General features: G+C 38.6%; 1 protein-coding gene and 1 long non-coding RNA gene across 2 annotated transcripts in view; one reads left to right on the forward strand and one right to left on the reverse strand.

Moving 5' to 3' along the window:
• The window catches only part of LOC311435009, a 31505-nt gene that overhangs the window by 16251 nt on the left and 2722 nt on the right, over positions 1 to 12532 (forward strand). The gene's annotated exons all lie outside the window — the stretch shown is intronic.
• Positions 2730 to 12532, reverse strand: part of KCNK5 (potassium two pore domain channel subfamily K member 5) — a 38049-nt gene continuing 28246 nt past the window's right edge. Inside the window, exons 2-5 of the mRNA XM_084515620.1 lie at positions 11236 to 11347; positions 9668 to 9834; positions 8603 to 8771; positions 2730 to 7863 (exon numbers count right to left, since the gene is read on the reverse strand). Of these exons, the coding sequence (XP_084371746.1) occupies positions 7043 to 7863; positions 8603 to 8771; positions 9668 to 9834; positions 11236 to 11347 (1269 nt within the window). The 3' untranslated portion in view covers positions 2730 to 7042. The remainder of the gene's footprint in view (positions 7864 to 8602; positions 8772 to 9667; positions 9835 to 11235; positions 11348 to 12532) is intronic.

Genomic DNA, 12532 nt, shown 5'->3' on the forward strand with positions numbered 1-12532 from the left:
GTTTGTTTGTGTTTTTTTTTTTTTTTTTAAAGTATTTCCATCAGAATATTTATCATATATGAAAAATCTTTTTCATATGTATATATATACACGTATATATACTTAATAAGAAGGAATTCTGGCTACAGGCTGTACTTGGAAACAAGGAGATGAGAGGAAGCCCTTCTTGCTAGGATGTGTTACCTGTTTTTCAGAGCCCTTGTGATTTGAAATGGCAAATTTCCTTGGCCAGTGAGCTGAAACTTTGTGTGCATTTTGTTTTGGACCTCTGCTCTCCACTCAGTCCTGGTACTGTTCTCTATGGTAGGATGGCTTTATAATCCTAAAAAATCACTATGTGAATTTGGTTTCATTCCAGGACACAAAGCACCTGCACACATCACTGTGTTCTGACAGAACATCATCCCCCCGCATCACCCCTATCAGTGCAGTTTTTTTTGGAACCAGGGCACAAATCAGGGCAATAAAGGTTGACAACACACTTCTGAGCCCTTGCCTGCCTGGTGAGAGCTAGCAGACATTGCATTAGCTGCATCTCAGCAGAAGGTATCTACCAACATTAAAGTGAAAAGCAATCCTTTAGCAAGCTCTGTATTTCATGCTGTGCAAGAACTATAGGTGAAAAACACATCTGAGCTGAGAGGTAAACAAGGCATTGGCCTGCCAGAAAAAGGCAAGGCTGAGTGCTCACTATGAGGACATCGGTGAGGTGTGCTGGGAAGAACAACAAATCCTACTCCTCAACACCCACAGGCTCACTAAGCCTCACTCCTTGTAGGTGCCCCTTTTCTTCCAGCTATCTCCGTTCCCTTCCCACTCTTACTCCTGCTCTTTTTTACCCCTCACCCTGCAAGGAGACATGTAATAGGACTGGTAATAGGACTGCCTGAAAGTTTGCTGTGGGGAGCGCGGGGCCACATAGATGCAATGTTGGGTGCTGCAGCAGGGCTGGGGTTGCTTCCACCCACCTGCTCCCTGCTCCCCCTTGTTCCTCAGGCATGGAGTACAAATAAAGCCACAGCCTGCTATAGGGCTGCAAAGCTCTGCAGGCTATGTGAAGGAAGCATGTCCTCTCCGCTTGCAGGTCAGGATAATTCTCCATATTTTTTATTTTTTGAGCAAAAAGAAGCCAACATCTAATGAAAACTTTACTCAGCCCAACCTGTTATTCCTAGCTATATAGGAATAGAGTATTAGTTATATTACCAAGGATAGGTTGAAGCTAAAAAAGGTTAAAAACAAAAGCACAAAAGACCCTTTCTGAAAGGCACAAGGTATAAGTCATGAATTTAAAAGACAATTCTTCCTGCTCAAGCTGCAGAGCAACAGTCCTCCCCCGCCGCCCACTAGATCCTTGCATAAGTGTTGAAAAAGAGATTTTACAGAGTCTTCAGGATTTAAGTCTAGCTACGGGAAGGTGCCCTGAAGAGACTGAAGTAGCACTTTCCTGTATAAAATGGCCCCAAACAGAAGCTCTCTACCTACTGTGCCACTGTCTTCATCTCCCAGAACTAAAGGTTCAAGTTCTGCATTTCCTTCAGCTACAGATTGCTGGTATCACGTTGCACCACATATGCTAAAAACTAAATTATAAATAAGTGTTCAGATTTCAATTTTTCTAAGTGTCAGCTGGTCTGCGATTACATCTATTAAGCTATTGTGTTCAGAGGAACCCACAGCCAGGCATGGACTATAAGAACAGGCTCATAACAGATACAGGTTTATCCTGTTTTCCTACTTCTTGCTACCCTATCCCCTTGAAATTACTCTCTACTAAAATACCGAGGGCAGTCAGTGAACAATACAATAGTCTGGGGACTCCAGCCTGCTGGGAGCTGATAGAAATGTTATCGGGTGCTTACCAGACTCAGTTATGTCCTACCACCATGAGGGGACACCACTTCCCTCGCTTTGGCTGTTGCAGGCAGCAGCCACCAGCCAGGCACCTCTTCCTCCTCCACCACTTCTGTGAACTCTTCTGGGGATGGAAGGAGACTGGCTAGCCTTACTCAAAGCATGTCAGCCTCCACCTTTCCATCCTGTGCCTCACGCATCGTCCAGTTTTCCTAGCTCACACCTCAGGGATTTCACTCAGGTGCCCAGAAGCCAAGGTTCAGTCTGCACTCCCCCAGGTTGAGGCCATTCCAGATGTCTCCACCTCTATCGTGGGCATCGCTGACTCACATTTTGCTACCCATTAAGGCAGGCGGTTATGTATTTTCTAAGGCATTTTAAAGCAACTTCTGTAGTTGAAAGACTGTAAATACTTCTAGACCTCCAGACTATGAGCACTGCTGCTAAAAATCCTGTGAAAATTCATTAGCAGCCACTCAGATATTTCAATAGCTCTGGCATGAGATGCAGACATCAGCTATAAACATCTCTTATTTTATCATAGTACTGATCAATTCTAACACTTCCTGTCTCACTGCATCTTATTTAAAAATAAACAGCCCCTTGAAAAGACACTGTTGTAGAATAAACTTTTCTACCCCCTTCAACAGCTGTCCCAAATCCTTGCTGCATAATATTTTGCTATGCTGTATTTAACTGCAGACTACATGCTGCTGGTCACCAATGCTCCACACAAGTGTTGGCATCTGCTTGCATAAAACTGCTTTATCATCTCCTTACACCTTCAAGTTCTTTGGAACAGGACCAGTCTCATCTGTGAGATGCCTTACAACTATAGGGAGCTGTAAAAAAATTTCATTTCTTGACTGAGAGGGTAAATTGTAAAATTTTTATTGCAAAATATTAAAATAAATTACATTTTACAAAGACTTAGCAAATATTTACATACAGTGTGATTCCAGTGACGATCAGCAACAAAGAATAGACAGACAGGCATATTATGGAGTGATAGAGTCAGAACTGTACAAACTTCAAAAGCAATTATGAAAGACAAGCTAATTTTCTAAAAGGTAAATCCATCACAAGTGGAATGAATCCAATGAGGCACAAAAATCACAAGTCTAAAACAGAACTCTTGGTTTTCTGTTTAGGTCAACAGACTTGTGTATTGCTTTTTGCTCTCCTCATCAGCAACGCTTGTCTGTCTCTACTTGTACTCTCCAAGCTCAACTGGAGAAAAATATCTCAATATATACAGCTGTGTCACCACGGATCTGTTATCAGTCTCTATGGTTTTATTTCTGCATGTTTTGTGACATCTATCGCCAGCAACAGATTCACAAATCATTAGGTTCAGAAAAATTTAACACATCGCTTCTTGTATTCCCTCAGTGATTTCGTACCAGTGTATCAGATGTGTTAGATTGCCTGCCATGAGATATGTATTTGAAAATGATGCCCTTCTGGTAAAAACAGGTTTCGATAGCACAAGAAAAAAGCAAGAAGTGTCACAATCATGTCATAAAGGATGGGGTCACCTAGTCTATAACATTTAAAAGGGCCTTTATAGGAACAGATTTTTGTCACATTTCAAGGTTTATTTTTCTATTTTTTTAAAGTATTGGCTCATCTTGGCAAAATTACTAAGTTACTATTGTGAAGCATAGGTCTGCATTCACATCATGTGACTGGAAATACAAGCTACTTATAGGCAATAGATAGAAAGAAGAGTTTTCACTTCTACTCCATCTTTTCCTTACATGTGCTTTTAAAGATTAAAACAATAAAAAAGACTTCCCTTTCCTCTCTTTCCAGTAAGAGATCTGCCTCACCTATAAAAACTAATTACACAGGAGTAAGGGAGCTCCTAACATCACTAGTTAGCCAAAAGAGATCTTACATGGCATCCAAAGAAAATGTTTCCAGGTTGACCAGATAATTGAAATGACTACAAAACCTTACCTAATAGCACTAGGGAATTCATTCAAATTAATTGGAGGCACTTTTGAGGCTGAAAAGCTCAAAATCCAGCCTGGACACCCCTCTAACTCACTTTTCTCAAGACATGGAAGACAGGAAGACAAAAAGCTGTCTTGCTTAGCACTTCGGTACTTCTGAGATGGCACCATAATATTAAAACCCTTGGGAAATGGTACAATTTTTTGGAGAGCCAGCATGAAAATCATGTGCCAACCAAATCCCTCCAGAACACTGAAAACAAGTAGGGCTTAATTAGACCAATTATGTTGGCCCCTGTATAAAGATTATTTTTCCACCCAGTATTAGAACTGCATTAAGGCACATGGTGGGGATGTCTTGAGAACAGTTTTGTGAGGTGTGATCATGGTTCCCCAAAAAGTGAGATTTTTTTTTTTTAACTTTGTTTTAATAAGTTTAAACTATTACTTTAAATCCCATGATGATGATTATACATACTCATAGTCTATGCTGACTACACTGGGAAAGGCCAAAGAGCTGCATCTAACATGATAATATGAAACAGATCCCGTCCATTCTCAGCTCTGGCATACAAGTGCACTTCATAACGGAGAATGGAGAATCTGGGTTCCAGTGTGCAACAACCCTCCAAATCAAAGGAGTCCAGCCAAGTATCTGGGTCATATTATTTCTGTCTTAAAGAGAAATTTATTTACTTATTATTTTGCAATTTAGATCAGACTTTGACTATGCTTTTCCATTTCATACAATTTCAGCAAGCATTTTGTCTCCTTACTGTCCTGTAGCTTCTTAACTGTTGGTAAAACTTTTGATCTTTGCATCAATAATGGAAGACAAGTTGGAGGACAACAAAAGCTATATGGAGTGCTTTTTCATTTTCTTTCAAGCTAATATAAACATTTTTAAATTAAAAAAAAAATGCAGGCTAGACTTGTTATAAAAACACCCTGTGTATCAGGTATGCCAACTTATCTAAAATTTCTTAGGGCTACAAGGTACAGCTGTCAACCACAACCCTTCAGATACAAAGAAGTAGTTGAAGAAGGGCTCGGAGTCATTTTAAAACAATGCAGGTGTGTGTGTGTGTGCATGGTGGGGGAGTCATTTAAAAGTAAGTCAGAATCTTCTTGATAGTCCATCTCCCTCTTTTACTTCAGATGCAATAACATAAAGCAATTGAATTTGAAATTAGAATCTCCCCATAGCAATATTATCAAATACATATTAACTACTGATTCTAATGATGTTGGTTTCACATTTTTGTCAGTATAACAGACTTGGCCGTAGTTCACTTTCTATTTGAAAAATCTCATACGTGGAAGATGCTGAAAAGAAATCAATACAGACAATCTCGTATTTCACAGTAGGCAACTTCAAAACTTCTTGTCAAGAGGACATCCAACCAGACTGCCAGTTTCCAAAGAAGAGACCGGCAATTGAAGCTGCAACCCGTATTTGCAGTTATTACAAAAATGCAGTAATTCAAGATTAGCACTGTAAAATTCCATAAGCTCATTTTACAGAACTAGTGAGTCGGCCAGCTTTACACTGAAAATAAGAATGTAACAACTTAACTGTTCACTGAACTTTGGAAACTTGAGGACATACTGGAATGACTTAAATACAGCGAAACTATACAAAATAACAGAACTTGAGATGTTAAGGTTCAAAGGTCTTGGCTATTTTCTGTTCCAAGTAAATTAGATACAACCAAAGTCAGTACTTTGTGCTGATGCATAATCAACAGCCTCATTTGAAAGAATTGTCCAGGTTAATGCAAGGATACGGAAAAAGAAAAATCATGGTATAATTTTCTTTGTAGCCAAAATGTCTTGGGATTAAACGTTATGAAAAAGACATATTTCCTTCTCAGTGAGAAGCCCATTTCCAAGCCACATATAATACTTTCAGGAGCTTACAGCCAAAGTCCCTTTTAGAAAGTGCTTTATGGCCTTAAGTCACTTGATCACATCTCAGCTTTGCACAAGATTTGACATTGTTCAGCCTTCTTGAAAGTGGGATATAATAACCATTATATATGCACATAGATCAGGCTTTAAAACAAAACAGACAAGCAAAGTATAATCAACTGTTTCAAAAATCATCTCTCATTCAAGTCTAGTCTGAAGTACCAAGGCAGGGAGGAACATCAATCAACAATACTGACTAACACACTGCACAGGTTAGCAGCAGTGCTGCAAGTTTCTTCTGACAGGCATTAGGGCATTTAGAGAATATCTGTGTCTCCAAATGAATTTTTTTTTCCCCTCAGAAGAGCAGTGTCACTAAAACTTCACCTGTACATAGATACTGTATAAGATTCATTCAAGTATTTCCTCTAGGAAATGGACAGTGGAAGGACACTTTCAGCATTAAAAAAGTTTGTTGCATCCTGCTTGTGCTCGTACATGCTTTGATCAATAGGTTTTTCAGTCACCTTAATCTTCAGCAGTTCTGGGGATAACGTGCAGTTTAGCAGCCCAATTGGTGAGCTTCATCCCAGAGGATTTTTGCCTTCTCAATCCATTCCTTGGAATTTTTAATTTGAATATTTTGTTCACAAAGCTACAATTATAATTTGACAAGCACTGACATATTCCAGACAGATGTTTTAAAAGCTTCCTCCTCTCCTCAGTCTGCCAGTGCACCTCAGCTCAGATCTGTGTCCCTGGTATTCCATCTAAAGTTTCTCATTAAGAACCACTAGTGGTTGCACAATTTTTTGTGGTACAAACTTAACAATGGGTAGTAAAACAAAAACAAAACAAACAAGCAACCCTTGCTTTCATTTTTGATCAAAGCAGGATTCAAATCCAGGTTTTCAGAAAGGCTAGTGGAGTAACCGAACACATTTGATGCCCAAACCAGTCTCTTTGCAACAGTATAGTTACACTCCCAAACTAATTCCTCAATGAAATGCATAAATGCAGAGCAGGTCCAGTGTATTAACTAGTCTTTTTCTTGTCTACTTTGTTCAAGAACCATAAAATCCCAAGACAGAGCAGGACTCCTGATTCAACTGTTATTTTACAAGTCTCTTCAGATAAGCAAAGCTGATGGGCTCAGAAACCAACTTAGGATAGGAAAAAGACACTGGAGGTCATTAGTTTGGGTCTTGCTTTTGTTTTCAAAGAAATAGGAGAAGTTGCAAAAACATGCTTTTCTCCTTGCTCTATTAATTTGTTCAATATGCACTGACCATTTTCAGAAAACCACTGTCAAGCATGCTTCACGTTGCAGCCTTCACATTGCTTACTGTATTATATTCATTCATCAGTTGTTCATAAGGCACAGAAAGTTCTAGCTCGTTGTTGGTAAAGGTAGATTCATCAGAGGATGGGAATTTTACCAGTTTTTTTTCAGTTTCAGGTTCCTCTACAAGATTATCATCCATGGATGATTTTGAAGTTTCTTCATCATCTGAGATATCTTCCTCTTCATCATCATCCTCATTTACAAACGTTATATTGGCATTCTCAAATATTAAGGGTCGATAGTCTCTGGAATCCCATACTTCACCTTCTTCTTCACTTATCCTGTCTAGCTGGTTTACAAACATGGTTCCTTCTAGAGGGCTGTCTCCAATACGTTTATCATGGAGGTGCCTGAGTACATGACCATTTTGAATGTCCAGGGAAGACTCATCATACTCAAATGACTCTGTCTTTGTGTAAGTCACCTGAGCATCTTTACTGGCATTCTGCATATTTTGTTTGGTATTTTCTACTTTGATTATCTTGTCATTGTTTGTCTTCAGGGCCTTCTTCCCAATTTGTTTAATAAGATCATTGTAGGTCTCTTCCTTCTTTGAAAGGAAGCTGAAAATGTTCACATCCTTTGAGGTACCCATTTGAAGGGGTTTTTTAGACCTAGGATGGTTGTCAAATGACTCTTTTCTTTTTTTCCTCCGTTTCTTGATTGCTTTGTGAACTTCCACAAACATACTGACCTTCCAGTTGACAAAGAGTGAAAGCCAAGCTAGTCCCAGATAGATCCATAACTCCACAAAGTATCTGTAAAGGGCATGATAGTTTGCATCTGGATTTACGCCTAGAAAGAATTAAAAACAAGAACATTACTGAAAGAGGACTCTCAGATGAGAAATCTTAAGTTATTACCCTGAGAGGTACTCCATTCTGTATAGTCTGACCACTGGGCTACAACATAAAATGGCAGCACGTGCTCCTTGTAAGCTATAAAAGTAGTTTCTTCTTTTTGAAAAAAAATATATAAGCATTCTATTCTCCCAGCCCTTAAAGTATAGATATAGGTACTTTCTTTGAGATAAGGATCAGCCTCAGAATTCCACTTACCAAGGACCATCTCCAAAGCCCCAAATAACATAACAGATTTTAGAGAAAGACAGGATTTATGAGGTAGACACCAGTATGTTCAGCATTTCCTGTTGACAAGTTCTAGACAGCTGCACAGAGAGTATCACACAGCGCTGATGCACTCTGCTTAAGTTATGTGATCTCCTTTAAAGATGCTAAACTGTCATGGTGGATAGGAAAGCTCCATGCCTGAAATAGGGACCTGGGGCAGCTGGAAGGATGACCAACGCCAGAATTCAGCTCCAGACTAAGTCCAGTAAAGGTCTTAGGTATCTAAACTAAGATAGAAGAGCCAGATGCAGTCCATTGGAGCAGTACTCAGATTTTATTAAACCTTATATTCAGAAAAATGTTTTTAAAAAGCTTAGAAAATAGTTTTTAGAATTAGAATTTAGAAACAGAATTGCCACACATTGTGCATGTAGCAAAATAATACATAAAATATAATTACTTACCAGCAACAAAATCTCCAAACCCTATGGTGGTGATAGTGATGAATGAGAAATAGAGGCCTTCAATGTAATCCCATCCTTCAGTCACCATAAAGACAAAAGGAGGAATAACTAGATGGACTAAGACACCCCAAACGATGAAAATAGCTGTGCATGTAATTTGTGCTTTCCTCTGGAAAAAAAAAAAAGTCAGGGAAAAAAGATGATTTTCTTTTCCTTCCATGGCATAGAGTATCATTGGAGAGTATCAGTCATTTCAGAGTTTTGTACTAACAGTTTATCAGCTGTAACTGATAGTCACTGACTGAAGTGAACACAACTATTTCTTACAACGGTTCATTTGTGCATAGAGGGTCAGGACTGCTTGTTGCTTTTCTCTTATTTATGCTTCCTACCTCTTTTGGCACTAATCTAACCTCTGCACAAACCCTGCTTCACAAAGCTGCAAACACACACATTTCACCATCATTTTCTGTACCTTCTTGGGTGTTGAACCAAGGAAGTCAGTGCTGTTTCTGAAACTAGGGCCCAAACTAGTCCCACCATCCTCCATACACTCCGTCCTGCATTTGATCCCACCTCTGTGCAGTTAGAACTGAGACAAAACTTGTCCAACACCAAACAAACAAACAAAAAAACAGTAACTGAGAATAAAACAGTATTTTACTCTTATGCAGCGAATCAGTTGAAAGTGCTTATGCTAGCACACAAGCAGGTAGGAGCAAGGCAGGACAGCTTATTTCCATGACAGAGGAGCTTATAGGGAATGTTTCTGAAAATAGAGCCTCACCTATATTGATCTTATAGGTTTCTCATGTATGGAGATATATGTCTTCAAAGAAATTACAGTATGTATTACCAAATGCTTCTGCAAGACCTCATTTTCTTAAAACTTCTGGAAGAATTAACATACCCAAAATACCTCCCGGTTATTTCTATGCAACAACCATTTGTGAAATTCATATTTATACAAGTGTTTGTTTATTACTACAATTAGCAGATGAATTAAGCTTATACTTTATGCATCAAAAATACACAGCAGGATGATAAACAAGCAGAGGACCTTACCAGGCTTACTCCTCTTTTTGTCAGAAACTGGCCTAGCCTCTTTGCACGTCCTCCAAAGAACTTCCCCAGAGCACTGATCCATGTCAAACAGAGAGGAACTCCAAAGAGCCCATAAAATATGCAAAAGAGACGCCCAGAGGGCGTCTTTGGTGAAACATTTCCGTAACCTAAAAGAGATAAGCATATGCACAGTCTGTCTTTGTTGTACAGAATTCAAGGCAATTCTACCTATACATAGAACAACATTGCATGGCCTTCTGCTGTATCAGATGCTCCTTATTTCACTGTCTATGAGAACATTAGCCTACTCCAGCTGATCTTCTGAATCTGGATGCCTTCCAGTGCTACTTCAGAAAATGTGTATTCCATTACTGCAGGCTGAGAGGAGGACTACATTTTAAGCGTTCCCTGGATAGCGTGCATCTTTTTCCTTGACAAGATGAGATAAATATGAGCTAATACTCATCTCAAAACCTCTAATAAGATTCCCCAGCCTTAAGCAGTAATGTTAAAAGCTTGAGTTTGAATCAATTTTATGAAATGAAATCTCAAAATTTACCCTGAAGTTAGCTTTCACATGAAAGATCCATTCATGCATATTTACTTTCTGACCTGTTACCTTCCCAGGGTAAGGGTTTGAGAGTTAAGTGGAAGGTGAGTTATGACACTGCAAGATATTTCAATTGAATTTCATTCCTTGCTGGTCACAGAACCCAAAACGACATTACAAACTCAAAATGAGAACCCTCTCTGAACAGATTTTTCTTATTTAGGTTCCTGACTTCTTTGTGTCACAAACTAGATTATAAGATGGGTATTGTGAGTTTCAAATAATAGAAAATGCAGTGCTGTATGACCTAACAGTAAGGCTTCCACTTACATGTACCTCCAGTCTTCTCTGGTTATTTTGTCATATATATTCTGTTTTTTTTTTGTTTTTTTTTGTTTTTTTTTTTTTTATGTTGTAGGTGTAACCAGGGTGTACCAATACCTTGTAGCAAAGATTACTCCCTAAAAGATGGCAATGTACCTTCTGTATGTCAATGCAAAGGGTTTTATAAGCACAAATCAGTAACGAGATTTATAAGACCACACTTCTTGTTCCTTATATTCTTTAAGAGATTAAAAATAGCCTAGATTGTTCTGTAAGCCAAGAACACTGCTAATTCAGTAGCTGAAGAGGATGAATGTGAGCAACAGGACAGTTATACAAAAACCTTATATGCACGTGCTTTAAATATTAGTTTAATGAAATGTCTGGTAATGCTTTCGGTTAGGGAACTTTATGATTTGTTAATTTAAGTGCATGAATGAATGAAGAGAACTGGAATGACCTCAATTATCCCCATCAGCACCTTGACTCAGTTACTTATTAGAACGACACGTTCTTATATACACCCATGAGCAAAGTGTCCTAAAATATTTTTCCTCTACAAACCTGTGTATTCTACACAACTCCAGCCATAGCAAGCTTATTATTATTAGCCTGACACAGAAATGGAAGAGTACAAGCACAGTGGATCATAAGGAAAACTACAGTTAGGACAGTTGATGTAGCAAATGCTTACCGATTGTAGTGATTACAGTAGCAGCAAAGATCACAGCATTAGGCCAGTTCCAGTTGTTGAAAGTGTTGTTCCCAGTGATGGCAACCCCCTGACCAGCAGCATTTGACACAACCTGTAGGAAACAGTTTACAGTCATTCTTGGGAAATCCTGGAAGCCTGAAACAAAAATGTGTCTGTCCCTCTGGGATTTTCTTCCTTTGTTCACACTTGGAAAATGACTACATAAGGATTCTTTTTTTAATTATTATTTTTATTTTATTTTTATTTTTTTTTTTTTGCAAAGGCCGGCCTAATAAATTGACAATTTTATGAAATATTAAAAATTTGCTTCAGCTAGTAAGAAGTAGTGCAGATGCTCTGACATTTAAATAGGGGCTTTAATCAGATAAGCTCTTACTTGATTTACCAGTTTAACCCAAATGGATCTCTTCCAGATGCTCAACACACTCCTCCAGGCTGAGCTAGCATTTAACCTTCAGTGTAGTTCCTGAACTTGGTTTAACGTTTGGGACATCGTCAGAACTACTATCCATTTCAAAACACTGTTACACGTCCCAGCTTGACTTAGGTATGAACAAGACGTCACAGAATCCTTGGCAAAAAGTGTGTGATTCATGTTAATTCACCTGCTATCCCTGGCAAAGTCAGACCATCTACAAGCCAATGTAACATTGTATTTTCAGTGAAGAAAGACAAATTAACACTTTTCCAAAAATTTAATGTAACAAGACTAATTGATTTTGAATTTGGTCCCTTTTTCATTCCCCATCTTCCCCGTAGGAAGCGACTCTGAACACAGCCTCCCCTGCCTTTCCAAGACTAGACTATATAAAATACAGCAATACAAGAACCTGATAATTTAACACACAAAGTCAAAACTTCAGATCAACATTGTACATCTTGCTGATTTGGATGTGTATTTCCAGCTCCCTGACGTAAAAGAGAAGTATGGTTTACCACATTCTCTCCTGAAAGTCCCTAGTTATATAAATCTTTTCTCTGTCATATAATGCTGCTATTAAAGCCTTATCAACTTGCTCTGCTTTTTTCCCAACTGTAAACCAAGGTGGTCTAACCCTGTAAGGCTACATCCACACACAGAGAGCTGAAGGTGCCACCAAAAGATGATTCAGAATATCTCACTTTCCATCTCTCCCTTGATAAGTCTGAATACAAAAACTAGCTTGAGCTAAATATCTAAAATTAGAGGGTTCATATATATATGGGGGTTCATATATTCATTATACAAATATAAATATATATATATATATGCATTCTTTTAACATGACAGGTGAGG

This window comes from Aythya ferina (assembly GCF_964211825.1).
Source record: "Aythya ferina genome assembly, chromosome: 3".
Lineage (NCBI taxonomy): Eukaryota > Metazoa > Chordata > Aves > Anseriformes > Anatidae > Aythya > Aythya ferina.